The sequence below is a fragment of the Lachnellula hyalina genome (genome assembly GCF_007821495.1).
Source record: "Lachnellula hyalina strain CBS 185.66 chromosome Unknown contig00075, whole genome shotgun sequence".
Lineage (NCBI taxonomy): Eukaryota > Fungi > Ascomycota > Leotiomycetes > Helotiales > Lachnaceae > Lachnellula > Lachnellula hyalina.
In genome coordinates, this window is record NW_022157189.1 from 82,546 (window position 1) to 98,950 (window position 16,405).

Below are 16,405 nucleotides of genomic sequence, written 5' to 3' on the forward strand. Positions count from 1 at the left end.
TTTTTGTCATTATTTGAGGAAGCTAAGTCCATCACATCACTTGCTAACCAAATTTGTTGCACGCCATCGAATTATGATCTTGTATGCACATACTATAAGCTCAAAGCCTCAAATTAGAGGGCAAACAATTAGAGGCAATCTATAATAGCATCAACTCAACTCATGAGACATCGAGGCCATTTTCATTTTCCCCTGGACTACTAAAGAAACTCTGGAACCAATGAGATTGAGCAAGATCCAAATTGAAAGTTGAAAATCTAAACTCAATTCAAAATGAACCTAGACCTGGCAAGCCTTGGCTGTATCAATCTTCACTATCATCCTGATCCACCTCTATTCCTTCCACTCCATCGCTCAAGTCAGCCTCAGTCATTTCCAGATCTTGGTCGGAATTGCTGCGACTCGCAGAATCGGAGCCCGGATCATCCGAAAGACTAGCCTCGTGGAAGAGCTCAATTTGCTGCTTCTTTTCCAGGCTTAGAAGCCAACTTCTGTTGGTATTGGGCTCGTCCGGATCCCTGGCCTGAGAATGTGGGACATTATCGATGTTAAGATGAAATCCTGCTTTTCGAAGAGTGCCAACTGTTTCCTTTGTTGAATGGCGCCATTCTTTCTTTCCGTACGATATGCAGGCTAGACTATCATAATTGTCGTATTTCAGGAATCTTTCCTTCTTGTGAAGACCTCTCCCTAAAAGTAGCTCTAACACTTGTACGGCACAGTCGCCTGTGCTGATAGCATGATACATTGCACCAGCACCCAAATTGCAGTCAGCTCCGTGATTGAGGAGTATCGCCACAGAAAATGGTTTTGGTTTTCGTTTGAGGAAAGTTGAGGGGGTGGCTGCTTGTGGTTTAGGAGAAGGGAAATTTTAGTGGAACACGAATGTGTGGAATCTCAATGCCGGCGTGATTCGCATACCATGTGACTTCAGTTGAAGTAGGTGGGCTAACCCATTTCTAGCTTCTAGATCTATAGGTTAACAGATTGATTTCGCCATTTTGGATACTTAATTATTAAAACTTTGAATTCCAAGTGGGTAGTTCGCACGTGACTAGCCCCTTGTCTCAAATTTCCGCTTCAAGCTATTGGAATATGGTTTTGAGTACTTATTATACAACTAATCGTTCCTTCCGCTTCTGCTTCCCTGCAACCATTATCTAGATAGCGACCGTTTGTAATTTCAAACTCGCATCTTGAGAATTTCTGACTTCCGAATTGCACTGTTCTAGAATCTATCTCACAAGAATAAGATCCTAGCCTATCCACTCTCACCCCTTTAGCATCCAGATTCCCGGTAATTGGCACATTATTCTGACGCCCAAAAGCGCAACATTGCAAGAAATACTTCTACACTTTCAGCTCAGGACGTATACGTTTCAAAGATTCGCACTTATTCCAGGTTGAATGATTTCCAACTTTGCAAGAATTTCTCCCCAAAGCTTCTTCTGCGCTTCATCGCCCTCAGCACTCGTAACGAAGTTTGACAGGGGCCCTCTGTCCCATAATTAGTCACTAAGCAAGTCAAACTATACAGACGGTGCTACTTACTTTTTGAGATCGCAATTAACGAAGTAAAGCCCATGGCTTTCAGGCCCTGCCGTGGCGGCATGCACAAGCGTCCTACTTCCCTCCTCACTGGTCCTCCCCATCAAAAACTTCGAAATGGCCATAGCAACCCTCGTCATTCCAGTGGCATCTCGTGTCAGAGCAGTTTTTGTCAAGCCAGGACTGATAACGTTAAGAACAACTTTAGGTTTCTCGTCCGCTATTTTCGCAGCAATCTCGCGAGTGGCGAAAATCTGAATAAGCTTGGAAACGGGATACCTGCGCATATGTAAGTTCCATTTTCTTTAATATACTCAATAACTACTTACCTATCTGGCATATTTGAAGTCTTCTCATCATTCAACTTAGCAAGTGTATTTGGAGCCTTCCATTCGGGAAACTGGGTCCAGGAGTGGATGTCCGAGCTAACAACAGTGATGACTGGTGCAATGTTCCATGTCGCAGCAGACTTTCGCAATATCGGTAGCACTAGCAAGATAAGTAGGAAATTGCTGATAACGTTGACCGTTATTTGGCTTTCATTGCCTTCAAACAATTCAAATTTATGCTTTGCAATGCTTGCATTGGCAACTACCGCATCAACACGGGGCAAGGTTGCTAGTCTGGCAGCAAAAGCTTGAACTGAGGCATAACGAGCCAAATCCAATTCCCATACCTCAAGAACACCTCTCTGTCCAGTCGTTGATTCGATATCGGCTTTGGCTTCTTCTCCTTTTGAAACCGAGCGCACGGCGACAATGATTTTCGAAGCATTTAACCTTGCAAAGTGCCTGACGGCTTCTTTTCCCATACCAATATTCGACCCGACAACGACAATGGTTTTCCCCGTGCAGTCAGCAACGGGATAGGGAAGTTTTTCGAGCTGAAGGCGGAGATCTTCAATTATCGCCATGATTATTTGAAATGATTTGAGCTATTGCAAAATGAAACTTCGACTTTGAAGGCTATATAGATACTGAGAGGATGCATTATTTAGGTTACCGCGTACTTCTCGGACTTACACGCCGTTAGAAAGAATCGTGATGTATTAGAATCTGGAATGAAATGCTGTTCACGCCAAGTCCGCGGACAAGGCTTAAAATTGATCAGTCACGTGATACAAGCCCCGCTTCTCACCCATGGACATGGGGCGCCACAGACAGGAGTAATCTTTCCTCATGAAATCACTCCGCTCATGTACAATATTCGAGTATGGAGCCCATCAAGTCCGCGGCCCCGCCTGATTCTCTGGCCCTAAAACATCATCAGCGCAAGGCCAGCAGAAGCACTCGTACTCCATTGTCATGTGGCCCTTGTCGAAGTCGAAAGTAAGCTTACCTATCAGGCAGAATGGAAGCACACTGATTTCATTTCAAGACTGAAATGCAATCGAGAGGAGCCATGTCAAAACTGCATGGTAAGGGAAGAGCCTCATGCATGCGCTTACGCAGGGTCTCGTACAAAAAATACGCCTCCTTCAGTAGTACGTTCCGTGCCTGTGGAAAGCATGCAACAACGCATAGACCGCTTAGAAACACTTGTTACAACTTTAGCCTCTCAGGACCAATCTTACAAAAGAAAAGTCTATCCAGGGGAAAAGAGGAACGGCATGCAGACTGAAACAAAACTGGATAACAATCAACTTTTGAACGAAATCAAACACGGCTTGGGAGTAATGGAAGTAACTGAGCATCATTCTCAATATCGAGGCTCGACTCACTGGGGGGATGTGCTTGGAGAGGTACGTTTCTCGCACTTTTGAATACCTTCACGTGATCCCAAAGCTAATATAACCAAGCTGAAAGAACTCAGAAGCATTTGGTAGGGTTACTCTCGTTTCAAAGTGCTGTTTCCTCCATGGGAAAGGTTTCAGGGGCCAATATGCTGGTTTCCGAGACAGCTCCTAGGCTGCTCTACAAACCCTTGACTTTACTATGCTAATTAGTTGGCGTAGGACCCAGGCCCAAGAAGGCCAAGAAGAGGATTTCGATGCATCATTTCCTGCTATCGATGGCCCCTTCTTGTTAAGTGGAATTGTCAAACATGTATCTTTCAGTGAAATTTTGGCAACACTACCAGCAAAATCAGCCGTAGACAAACTGATTCGGAGGTTTTTCGATGATACAGAATGTCCCGTACCAGCATTCAGTGAGTTCAGTTGAGGCATATACTGTTTGTCACCGTCCATCTAACACTTTCAGACTTTCTGCATTGCCCGACATTCTTGCAGCAGGTACTTCCATCATCATAACTACAATCTAAGACCATTATTCTAATAGACTTCAATAGTATGAAGACTTCTGCGCCAACCCGACTCAGAGCAAGGTCATGTGGCTTGGTCTTCTATTCTCGATACTGACATTAGTCATGCTGTCTTACCACATCCTTCTTGATGAGCCGCCAGAATATGAAGGAGTATCCGAATCTCTATTTGAGCTGTATCGTTTAAGAACAGCTCAATGCCTCATGTTGGGAGACATTACCAAATGTGCTCCCTTCACAATTGAAACACTCATTTTCAACTCCATGGCAGAACAAGCAACTCGTCACGACAGTGGAGCAAGTGTGTGGCTCATGTTTGGGGTAATCAACCGTGTTGCACTGCAAATGGGCTACCAACGGTTAGTGACGTCCATTGCCAACAAGCAAGCAAGTACTTATTCAGCCCTCAGCGACCCATCTCAGTACAAGGAGATCTCAGTATTTCAAGGCGAAATGAGAAGACGAATATGGTTTTTCGTCATACGAATCGATGCCTTGACATCATTTCAAGCTGGTCTTCCAAGCATGATCGGATCCCTAAAGTATGACACCTTAGAACCGCGCAGTCTTCACAATTCAGAATTATATGAAGGAATGACAGAACTCCCTCCCTCGAGGCCGAAAAGAGAACAGACTCCTGTTGCCTATATGTTAGCTAAAGGATCAATAGTACGTGTCATAGGAGAAATCGGTGATTTGCTCAATTCACTAGACACTTACTCCTACGACACCGTTCTCAATCTTGACGCTGAGCTGACACGCTGTCATTCTGAACTTCCTCCATATCTCCAATTTGGTTCGCTGAGTAACCGCAAAGTCGACGAGTCATACATCTTCAATGGAACTGTTCAGCTTGAACTTCTATACAATCAAGGAATATGTGTTCTTCACCGCAAGTTCTTGGCGAAGGGCAGATTCGATCAGAAGTATGAGCGGTCGCGTTTGCAATGTGTCCAATCTGCCCTGGCACTGCTATCACTTCAACGTATCTTGTACAATGATGCAATACTTCCAGATGGAAGGCTACGTTTCACTCGGCACTGGTACCGCTTCACCTACACAAGCGAAACTTTCATCTTGGCGGCGATGATACTCTGCTTAGATCTAAAACACAGGAAAGTTGAGGCTTCGGTACGAAACAATAATATTGACACTGACCAACTCGAAACTATACTGTCCGCACTTCACGGCTCTCGCGAAATTTGGGGTCACGCCAAAGGAGTTGCTTCTGAATCCGCGGCTGATGCATGGAAGGTTCATCGTGTCTTGACTTGTATGCTCGGCAATTCAGAAAAGTGGACCACCAGTTCGCGGCCTCCAGAAGGACTGGACCCAGTTCCTCAAAACGCAGGGGAGCTCTTTCCTAATTGTGCTGTCGACACTATGGAACTCGTTGATGATCCGTTTGATTTGAACATAGACTGGGTAAGTACAAAAGTACTAAATCGTCCCTACCCCTCTAACATACGCATATTAGACGGTGTGGAACTCGTTCATTGAAGGTGGTGGCAGCTTTGAAGACGCTTTTGGCGCAATGCCACCGGTGGCTGGTTTGCAAGGAACAACATTCAACACAAACGGTGCCTTCTACCAGACTGATGGAAAGTATTGACAAGGAATGAACTTGAAGTCTCGGCAGTGCATGTAACACATGCGATACTAACTCAACGAATGAAGCTATGCAATTGCTACTTGGCATGCCATGTTTGGTGCAAGTAAAGGATTACTAGAAATCTGAAATATTACAGCAGAGAAATTTCGAGACTAGTGATCCGCCGCTTGGCGAACATTTGTAAAGTGGAGTTTACATGGGAGGTCCCGGAGACACCCGATTGATCGCAGAGAGCTGCACTTATATCGTTCATCAAACCATAATGTGACCTTTTGGTGTTACTCGTTGTTGACTACTAGTCTTCTGAGACCCATTAATCCAATCCAGATTGCTTCCTCCGTTCTGATCGTCCGGCTGCCCTGCCCTGGACAAACATTGACCCATCTATCAAACACATCATTCGCCTCCACTACTCCCAGTTTTTGCAATTCCCCATCATTCTTGACCGCAACTTCAAGACCGGCAACACCTCCAAACACAATTAAGAGGTGCTTGAAGTTGCCCACTTTTTGTTCCTCGTCCCCTGAATACAGCTTCTCCACATCAATTCCACGCTCAGAAGTGCCAAGAGTAATATCGTACCCCCCATCATAAGTGCACTCCGTAAACACATCACTTAAACACCCAGCTTTCCGAACATTATATCCCCAATAATACCCACTCTCCTCCCTCGGCTCAGCAGGATTCACAGCCTCCGCTCTAATCACCTGCGCCGTGGCGTCCTTTGAAGCCGCTTTCGCACCAGGCTCGAACTTCAGCGTAACTCTATTCTTCTCGGGTATTTGTTGCTCAACTGTGACCGGTATCCTCAACCCTGCTTCCACAAACGTCCCATTCTCATCCGCGCCCGCTAGCGTAACGCCCTCGCGGTATGCACACCACTCATCGGGCCTCAGATGATGCGGTAGGTCTATACTGGGTAAGGTGCCCGCAGTCCTTAGGTTGGGATGCATAGGAAACAGGAGTCTTCGTAGATGGGCAGGCGTTTCGAGGTAGTTTAGGAGGTGGAAGAGGAAGTGGTCCGGGTCTTTGTCGCCTGTGTATTCGTTTTGTGAGGGATCGGCTTGGTGGGCGTAGGAGTGTGTACGGTTGTGATGGCGTTTCGCAGGATTCTTTGAGTTTCCATCGGAGAATATAATGACTTCGTCTACGCAGAAGACAGCCAGGGCGCGGGCTACGTGGCCGGCCATGGAGGTTCGTAATTCATGGGTTTGGCAACTATCGAGGTCAGTAATGGAGTTCTTGCGGGATTGTTTCTGGGAAAATTACTTCGATATGATACTACCAGGTAGAGCAACGCTTACTGTCCAATCTCGTCCTTTACTTGGCTGGAATATAGCGGTTGGCTTCGAGGTATCAACCACCGCGGGGCTCTTTGCTGTGACGTCTGGAGTGCCATTTGATATAGGTTTGGCCTCTGATTTGCGTTTCCGCTTCTGTAATTGCTCAATTAGTAATGCATACAATATATACATGATCAGAATATGTTACCATGGCGTTTGTTTCGCTTCTCCCCATTTTGTTCGAGTTGCTTTTGAAAGTGTAAGTAGAATAAAGTCTCACATAAAGAAAATATCGGGCGGTCAGCCATTGTTCTGGCAGAATCCCGGAACATTAGTCGGCCCGTTGGATGCGGGCTCGGGACCTCATCGGCCCGTTGGATCCAGGGCCAGGCCAGGCCAGGGATGGGGACGGACCAGATCATCACCAACTTCAAGCTCCATCTTCAACCCCACATCCACATCCACATTCTTGTTACAACATACAAGTACGACACTATGTCTCCCACTGTAAGTATCGGCTCTTCAGGCCAGTTCAGTAAGCTCTTGGGCACCTCGAACGTTGTCATTACAGATTGTAAGTCTGCAGCTTCATTGATCCTCCTGCTGTATTACTAACCAAATTCCCTCAAGTCTACGCCGACTGGTGCGGTCCCTGCAAAACTATCTCTCCAACCTTTGAGTCCCTCTCTACGAAATACTCCAAGCCGAACCGTATCACTTTCACCAAAGTAAATGTCGATAATCAACAGGAAATCGCCCAGCAGTATGGAGTTTCAGCGTATGTCTTATGTCTATCCCCCTCATCCCCCGAGCCCTCATTAACACTACAAATACAGCATGCCAACCTTCCTCATCTTCCGCAATGGCAGCGTAATAAATACCATCAAAGGCGCCGATACCCGTGGCCTCACGACCGCCATCGAAAACGCCGTCAAGCTCGCCGGTCCCATCGCACCTCCCGTCTTCTCTACGCAAGGCCGCACGCTTGGTGGAGCACCCTCCCGCGGCACATCGTTAAGACGACCGTTCGACTGGAGGCGATATGTTGATGCCATCGCCGCATTTTTGGGACTGTACCTGGTCAGTTTGTTCAGCTTCGATGCTTACAAAGCTGCAGAGGACAGCTATTTCAATATCTACAGAGACCCGAGACTGGCGGGACGTGCGAGCGGTGCTTCGAGGAATGTGCCGGGAGGAAAAGTTGATAAGAGGACTGGCGCAGGGACATCTGTAGGAAAGAAGCTGGGAACTATTGCGGATTTGGGGGGAGATTAGCTGGTCAGGATGATCTTTTGTACGGATGTGAGCGGCGTTTGGTTCGTAGGAATATGCTAGGCAGGTTTCCTGTCATTCTCGAGAATTTGATGAATTCTATAGACCTCGGCCGTATTTCAGCCGCCGTGACAGAACCTTGCATTTGTAAACTAAGTGTTGGTCAAATAATCTACCGTAGAACGTAGTCTTTTGAATATAAGTGTAATTTCAAAATTTCGGTTCTATCTCTATGATGGACATGTATTCAATATTACGAGTATTTGAAGCACTATGTTTTATCGAATCAATGCAAAATTATCGGCCAAAATAATCGCCACTATGGGCATTGAATTTCTAAAGCGACAAATCTATCATTGGAGAATCGAATGTCATTTATATACATGAACGTGGCCTTTTCTCCAGACTCCTATATCACTCCAGATCTACCATTGGCAGGCATCTTCATCGGCGTATGTAGGCTCTGGCGCAAAAGATAAGGTCGGAGAAGATGAATATGTAGATGTGGACGGGCTTGCCGTAGGAACGATGGTAGTTGGTGCACTGGATGCTGATGTAGCTTCAATGATCGCTGCTGGTGTCGACACAAGAGCAATAGATGTTGTAGAAGGTGCTACTGAAGAAGGGGTGGCCAAGGCTGACGTGGAGACGACAGCAATTGAAGTTGTAGATGATGCAGCTGAGGAAGAAGCAGCCACGACTGCTGCGACTACAGCGGAGCTCGTAGCGGCAGTGCTCGCCGAGGATCCAAAGTTACTGCCGGCCGTCACTACAGACCCGGCAGTGATGGCCACATCGTTAATAATAACCACATCGCCAGCCGAACTTGTGACCTTAACATCCACACTGTCGGTGCCAAAGCCGCTTGAGTTCTCAAAGAAATTGTAATCCATTCTGGTAGTTGCTTGCCAAGTACTTCCACCATCCGTGCTAACTTCGAGCTTGGAGACTGCTTTGTTGGCATTGACGACTTGCATACTAAACCAGTATTTGGAAACGCCTTCCTTGTTGTGCACCTGCAGAGGCGAGGTGATGGGGCAATCGACATATGACCATGTAACATCAATGACACCTGTGCTGGGAGTGGCGAGCGTGGAGAACGCAGTGGGAAAGAGATCCAGGTGGTTCGTGCCGCAGCCGGGACATTCATCAACGATCTAGAAAGAGGTCAATTAAAAGAGCTCATAAAGGGAAGGAGGGGTAAGTACCATTGCAGTGATGGAATTTCCATCGGGGCCTGTCACCGATACGCATGCTCCACAATTGGCGCTGGTGTCCCAGTTCGAATCTGATAGAGCAGTGCCGAAGATATTGGAAGGGAGTGTGTAGGTCGAAAATGAGCAGGCTCCGCCCGCAACATTTCCGCCATAATAGGTTGCTTGTCCTGAGAGTGCTCGTTTCCCAAGGACTGCAGCATTTGCCAGGGTCAAGAAGGCCGGAATGGCCAAAGCAGATGAAAAATGCATGATAAATGAGTGGTTTGTGCGAAGAATTGAAAGTAAAGAGTGGATGAAGACTGAAGCTTCTTGGTTGCTGAAAAGATTTGATGAAAAGAAGAACGATGGGAAAATATTAGGAAAACAATGAAAGTAGAACACAGTTAAGAAGAAAATGAACAAACGTGCTTTGCCGTAGCGGGAGACTTAAATCCCATAATTAATGTATTTGAAGCCTCAGCTAAGACTGTGGTGGGCGGCTTACAGAGTAGATGCACTCCTGCTATAGAAAGGAAGGAATCCGAGAGGTGGAAACTTGGGCTTGGCCCTTGCAATCTCCGTTGTACGAGGGAAATGACATTGCGGGGTTGACTATGATCGCGTGAAACACATCTGACTTTAACTTCAGAGAGGAGAAAGTTGTCTATCTGTAGGCATTCCACATCTGTTTTGGGGAATGAAGGAAGTGGATGTCAAGATACATACCTAGGTATAAAGACCTATAAAAGGCAGATGTCGTTGAAAGACGACGCTAGCTGCCCAGCCTAAATCCAAGAATGGCCTGAAACGAAGATGTACACGTGACTGCATTCAACCCCACCACAAGCTTTTAAGATTACTGTAGGAGCCAGGATCAAAAGTGTGATTGAAACTTTCCGGATTCACGGAATTCTTGGTTTATGAATTACGGTACTCAGTCCGTATGCCAACTTGATTGCATGGCGCTAGTATGTAATCCGGATGATTACCCTCCGTATAGTGCCAGGGGGCGATATCTAGATCGGACCAGATTGCCGGTACTACCATGTCGAGAACGAACCGCAAAGGAAACACTTTCAGTTAAGGCTTGTCTGTTCTTTGCCTACATTGTTTTTATTCATGGCTTTTAAAGTCAATCGATGCTTGTTATTGACTATGCCCAAAGCAAGAGATTCGGAAACGTGAATACTTCCCATCGAAGCCATGACTTTACCTCGCATCGTTGCTACATTATTCGGAAATGATATTAGGGTCACTCCTACCCTCCTTCTTCACGGATGATGAATGGAAGTGTACGCAGCTTCACTTTCAGAGGCTTTCCCCAAGGTGCTGAGATGGAAACGGCGTCCTTTAACAAGGGCGATGTTGGAAATATTCAGGACAAAATCGAAAACGCTTTGATAAGTAGAGGAATTCTCTTTGAATGGGAAGATAATTCACCTCGGCCGGCGTTCTTGTTCCTAGGCCATGATCTTGAAGCTCCTAAAGCAGCATTTAAACAACTCGAGCGACTAGTCAAGGAATCAGATAACTGATTAATAATTCTACCATGTTGCAATTTTCAAAATGCCAAAAATGCAAGAAACGAGGAGTTGAATACCGTTTTGCGCTACCAATTCTGGGAAGTTGCTGCAGATGTGGACATTACTCGGCGAGATGTTGCGGATTGCAATGATGGACCAGAAATAATTGACAATATGATAGACAGCTTGGATTACGAGAAGAGCGACAAGGAGTCGCTGAAAGACACGTTGGAACCCAAATAAAGATTTCCCATCAAGAATGCCCAGGAGCACGCATGGTTTCGCTCTCTATGATTCGTCAGTACTTCTGAGTCGTCCACCAGTAAGACGAGTGTCAACATGTTAACACACTCATTAAACGAGCAGCAGGTATGTGTGCACGGAAAAGCATGGCGCTCCAGTTGCAATAGAGCCAGGGATCTTGCTCTAGGATCAACTTATCTATCCAATCCTGTAATTGAACAACCGAGGTTCAAGACGAGAAAGCAAGCAAAGGCAGCAGAACGCAAGGGACGGCTGGCGAGATGGGAAGGCAAAGAGAGTTGTATCAACCTCCACAAAAAGGATTGCATATAAAAACAACTCGGGTGAGAAGATTCTATTCTACGTGCATGCAAAATACTATATGCTGACAACTGGTCACAACAGTAGCTTTGCCACAAATTCCCGGAAAGGATACACTTGTTGCTAGCTTTTGACTTGGACCCTATACACCGAAATATCACCACACTTCATACCACCAGTATCTTCCTTCCGAAACCGAGCACCTGATACTAACTGGTATGAAAGCCGTTCTCGAAAAAGCATGCTATGTTTTCACGCAAACTTGGTGGCCATATATCATTGAAGCTAGAGGGTTGAGTCATGTCGGCCATCTTGAATTGCATTGATGGCAGACGATGGTGATGAAGTGTAAAGTTCCACGCGAAGCTCTCGATTTGGACCAACCTCTTTTGGAACTGTTTAGTCGAATTCCTTCTGTGAGGCATGGTGGTGTTCATGGTACTAATAAGGTCCCGGTCATAGCATTGCACGAAATGCTCCAAGATGCAATATCTATAACCAAAGGACTCCGCGATGAGGAACGAACGGAAGAACTGTCGAAGTGGAATAAAGTTCTATCGCAGCTGCTTCCAGTAGATTAAGAGCTTACCAAGGGTCAGACATCAGCACAGTTGCAAGCCACCAGAGATAAGATTTCTGACTTGGAGAGGCAGCTGTCTGAGGAAAGAGCGAAACAGGCATCCCTGATCTGTGAAATCGTGAGTAATCAAACCTTTCAAACTATGAGCTCACCAACAGAACATAAGCTAACGCACTTCTGATAAGGAAGCTGCCTCAAAGCCCAGAGTCATTATAGATGACACCGCCATTTCTTCGCTTGACCACATTCTTCTAAACTTCCACCAAAACCGCTATTCGACTTCGCAAAATGCATCAGACCCAAGAGTATGTGCATCCTTTAGATCAATACTGCTCAAGTCTCGATTTTCCGACCGGGACATGATTAGGGCGATGTAGAGGAGGAGCCAGACTCAGAGGTCGATGACGACGAGGCTAGCGATGATGATTCTGATTCTCTCTACCCCCCCCCCCCCCCCCCCTTAATAAAGAGCATTTGTGGGTTTCTCTACCGTAAATACAAGGGGGCTAAGCCAATGATATCACTACGTCTATGGGCTTAGTAGGACCTTACAAGGACCTTACAAGTACCCTTTAGGGCTAGCACGGGCCATCAGCAAGGGCTCTAGCCATTCAGTTCTATAGATTTCTACGTATTATGGGGATTTGACCCACAAATGCTCTTTATTAAGGGGGTATGCTTGAGCTGCAGATCAATTCCTTCAGAAGCGTGTGTTTCCATATCTGATAACCGACTGTCGATCGCGACTTTGTCCGCTGCGCCATTCTCGCCGTCTAAACCCGCCGACCACTAATCCTTATTCTAACTTTCTAAGTCAAACCCGAGTCGTTGCTTGACGGTTATAGTTCCGGGGACCCCGAAAGAAATGTCGCAGAATTAGCAAGTGAGGAACGAGTATCTAGTGGATCGGGCCACCGTAATTTATTTGAGCTAGGACACTAGGGAGACAGACATGTAGGATATACTTTGGCACGGCGTGATCCTGTGGATATGTAAAATAAATACACGGACGAACAGTGGGCGAAATGAAACAGTCAGTCGAGAAGTTATATAGTAGAGAGGATATACTATCTGAGGATTAGATATCTGGCTTGGGCGGAAAGGACCCAAATGTGTTACATAGTCTTTGACTCGTACAGCACAATAATGGAATAACGAAAATAGTAGTAATGAAACAGTCAGTCAACACGAGAATATTACAAATTGATCATAATGTAAATAAAATTCAATATCAAAAATGTAAAGTATTGTTCCGCCCATCTAAGCCTACCAAAGTCGCCAAACATCCCTATAACACTACACAGCTGACTCCATTTACACCATCCCCAGTCTTCCATATACACCGAAACAAGTAAATACATATCTAAGTCCCCTGAAAACTTCCATGCCAAATCACCACCCAAACTGCTCGCAATGCAGCTCAATACTCGCTCCCGAAACACTAATACAATCAGCCGCAGTACGCCTAACAGTCCCCATCAAATCATCCGGCCCGCACGCCGCAATCGTAATCCTCTCCTTGCGATCCGCCTTCGCGACGACATCTCGGATCAGAGCATTGATATCCGGTCGGCCGTGCGCTACGTTGAGTGATACTGAGGAATCCCATGGAGTGGTAGCCATTGACCGCTTGTTCCCTTCAAGGTCGGTGTCGGGGGTTTCTTGGCTGGTGCTCGTGCTTGATGATCTGGCGGTCTGGGAGGGCGGGAAAGGCGACTTCTCGCTGTAGGCGCGGGATGTGAGGGGTGATGGGGGTTCGCTGACGCTGTCATTGGGAGATTGGGTTGGGGGTGAGGGCCGGGTTGAGTGGAGGAATAGCCTGACGCGGGGGCTACTTTGGAGTTCGTTGAGTTCTTCGCGGAACCAGGATAGATTTTCTGTGTTTGGGGTCAGCAGGCAAGTGATAATGGTGGAGGTGGGGATCTACCTTGTTCTCTGACTGTCCAGATGAAATCTATGCTGAGGTTGCTTGAATCTGAGACTTTTTTGATCATGTCCAACGCAACACCAAAGGTAAACGAAGCTCCGCTTCCTCCAGCAATAAGGATAACTTTGTCCGCGACCTTTGCAAAGTTTGGAAGCGCGCCGTAGGGTCCGTCGATGGAAGCACGAAGAGATACACCAGGACGTTTGACTGCGTATTGATGAAGATCATTAGTAAAGCCGTCGTAGGCAGCAATGACTAGGTCAAGTGATTTAGGACTCGCGTTGACAATTGTAAAGGGGTGGGTTTCAATGAGACGAATCTTAGGAATCCATAGGAAGCAATGAGTTCCAGGTACTGTCCGAGATGGAGAGCGACGCAGCACAATCCTTGTTCCGCCATTGGGTAAAGGATGTAACGTAGCGTGGTTATTGAGGCTGTTGTAGAGGATCCTCGATCCACGAAGCATACGATCCAAACCCCACATTGAACCGGCGACAATAGTAATGATAACAGTCTTCGTCGCAAATTCCGGCCGATGCAATGCGATCATGACGATGATGAGCATATACATTGTAATATGAATAATATAAAAGAGTTCATATCTCAATTTCCGTACAGCTATAGCCGTAACGAGAATAACGAAAAAGGCAGCGACAGCTGTCATACCATAGAATTGTTCTGTTTCCCGCAACTCCGAGAGCATGTTCTCCTGGTGGAAGTATACACATTGTAGTATGACATGAAGATACGCACAGATAATGGCTGTGTATCCGCCAATTTGATGAAGTGGGTTCAGGCTCTCATATGAATATGCCGTCAAAAATGCAAGCGGGGTATTCTTCAATGCTAAAAATGTGATGAAACAAACATTTAGAATTGATAACCTGTGACAATTCAGTTCACATAATCTATAATAGGAAATTGAATTATCTATACCATCCAAGTCGCTTTCCGACTGATATAATATGAAAGTCGTTGTTTGTGACCGTCAAGATGATATTAATCGCAAGGTAAATGGCCACCAAGAGAGCATGACCAAGAGATGTAAAACCAGGAACTCCACGGTTGAGAAAATGTCGAAACAGCCTTAAAATAAATCAGATTAGCAGAAGGTTTTTCCAACGAACTATAGGAGCACCTACCTTGCTAACGAGACCTGAGCCTTCATGAACTTCGACTTCCTCAGGCCTTTGGTCGCATATCGACTATAGAGGAACCGACTCCAGTGGAATAATGTGAATACCATTATAAGTCCTGCCATGGCAGCAGCATAGTACTTAGCAGTTTTCTCATTGTTCCGTAGCTGCACAGCCCGCACTGCCATTGATTTCTTTGTTGCAGCAGCAGCAGCAGCAGCAGCAGCATCAATAGCAGTTGAGTTGCTACTTGGAGCGGATCGAACTGGAAAGTTGGAAGACATTTTGGTTGACTGGAAACCTTGAACTGAATGTACATGATATGAATGAGGGACGAAAGGTAGATATAGTTTATAACAGCAACTCAGCTGTCGACGTTCTTTTAAGGTTTAAAGCCCGGCCACTAAATCTCGTCATTGATCAAGATAGACTCCTACCCCGATAACACGACAAAGAACAGTGTGCATTCCATTATGTCAAGGAATGGAAGGGTAAACGCACATGCTACTGCCAAGCGTATCCTTATCAAGCCAATGTTTGAGGTCACGGAAGCTGAGGGCTTTACAGTAGGCGATATATCTCTCCAGGGAAACTGAGGAGCCTTCTTCGAGCAGGTGCAGCAATTACTATGGGTAAAACCCAAAGAACGATCACACAGCTTCAGACTTGTGGTGAATGACAAAATGATGACTGATAATTACGAAAAGAAAACGCCATAAAACCTTCCTGATCGGGAATTAACTGGATAGGTGATTAGGAATGTAGTTTCGAATACGTTCCCTGAGGCTGTAAACGAGTTCGGCAACTGCCTGAACGCAGCCTGGGAGCATTGACTAGGCTAGGTGACCCTAGTTCTTGTCCATGTCTTGGAAGCTAAGCTGCAAACTCTGTTTCTATTGTGAGCAGTACACAATATACAAGCAAATTGCTCCCACAGCGGTGGTACTATATCCACTCTCGACTTGGGATTTACGGATCACATCGTTGTAACGTCTGGTATTGGCAATACAATGGTTGCCGACTCATACCGCAGGCTCGAACCCCGATATAAACGTGGTGGAATTCAGGGACTAATTCCTAGAAAGCGATGCTTCTGGACCACCAACTAAAAAGGTCATGACTCGATATGGCAGGGTTTGTTGAAGACGCCCTGTTCAAGCTGTCAGCTCTGCAGCCTGCGTTGCAGGTCTTCGTTAATTACCTTGCAAGTGCCATGCCATGCCCCGACCGTAGGGACACCAGGGGACTGCTGTCCAGATGAGCGAGGTCCAAAAGCAGATGACAGTAGTAGTTTTTCGTGGGTTGAGTCTTAGAAAGGAAGGAAGAGCACAGTCTTGAAGGGTGGATGTAGTGGAACCTCCACGTCGGCAGTTACAGGAACAGAATTAACAAGCAGTGCCGCGCTGTCAGCCACAAAAACAATCAGATAAGACAAGCTCAAGAATCAAGCGTTCTACTCGATCGGACAATATATATTCCACATCCGAAGGATTCATGTCATG

At 46.1% G+C, this 16,405-nt stretch overlaps 6 protein-coding genes across 6 annotated transcripts; 2 read left to right on the forward strand and 4 right to left on the reverse strand.

The window, feature by feature from the left end:
- Positions 1-1,379: 1,379 nt before the first annotated feature.
- Positions 1,380-2,482, reverse strand: yanD_2 (Short chain dehydrogenase; the record flags this gene model as incomplete). The annotated part of the gene is made up of 3 exons (XM_031150477.1): positions 1,380-1,497; positions 1,552-1,827; positions 1,878-2,482. Coding segments are annotated over 3 exons (999 nt in total), but the record flags the coding sequence as incomplete, so codon positions are not given.
- Positions 2,483-3,157: 675 nt separating this feature from the next.
- prlR (Pyrrolocin cluster transcription factor) lies at positions 3,158-5,422 on the forward strand (the record flags this gene model as incomplete). The annotated part of the gene is made up of 6 exons (XM_031150478.1): positions 3,158-3,289; positions 3,347-3,369; positions 3,503-3,696; positions 3,750-3,781; positions 3,838-5,235; positions 5,288-5,422. 6 exons carry the CDS (start codon positions 3,158-3,160, stop codon positions 5,420-5,422), a joined length of 1,914 nt encoding a protein of 637 aa, XP_031005009.1.
- Positions 5,423-5,700: 278 nt separating this feature from the next.
- SPOUT1 (putative methyltransferase) lies at positions 5,701-6,940 on the reverse strand (the record flags this gene model as incomplete). The annotated part of the gene is made up of 3 exons (XM_031150479.1): positions 5,701-6,678; positions 6,727-6,858; positions 6,896-6,940. 3 exons carry the CDS (start codon positions 6,938-6,940, stop codon positions 5,701-5,703), a joined length of 1,155 nt encoding a protein of 384 aa, XP_031005008.1.
- A 260-nt stretch (positions 6,941-7,200) lies between these two features.
- On the forward strand, positions 7,201-7,980 carry THIO (Thioredoxin-like protein; the record flags this gene model as incomplete). Its single annotated transcript, XM_031150480.1, has 3 exons — positions 7,201-7,279; positions 7,336-7,483; positions 7,542-7,980. The coding sequence occupies 3 exons, from the start codon at positions 7,201-7,203 to the stop codon at positions 7,978-7,980; spliced, it is 666 nt and encodes a 221-aa protein (XP_031005007.1).
- Positions 7,981-8,402: 422 nt separating this feature from the next.
- yoaJ (Expansin-YoaJ) lies at positions 8,403-9,631 on the reverse strand (the record flags this gene model as incomplete). Its single annotated transcript, XM_031150481.1, has 3 exons — positions 8,403-9,134; positions 9,186-9,493; positions 9,595-9,631. 3 exons carry the CDS (start codon positions 9,629-9,631, stop codon positions 8,403-8,405), a joined length of 1,077 nt encoding a protein of 358 aa, XP_031005006.1.
- A 3,601-nt stretch (positions 9,632-13,232) lies between these two features.
- frp2 (Ferric/cupric reductase transmembrane component) lies at positions 13,233-15,187 on the reverse strand (the record flags this gene model as incomplete). The annotated part of the gene is made up of 3 exons (XM_031150482.1): positions 13,233-13,717; positions 13,768-14,651; positions 14,910-15,187. 3 exons carry the CDS (start codon positions 15,185-15,187, stop codon positions 13,233-13,235), a joined length of 1,647 nt encoding a protein of 548 aa, XP_031005011.1.
- Positions 15,188-16,405: the final 1,218 nt, after the last annotated feature.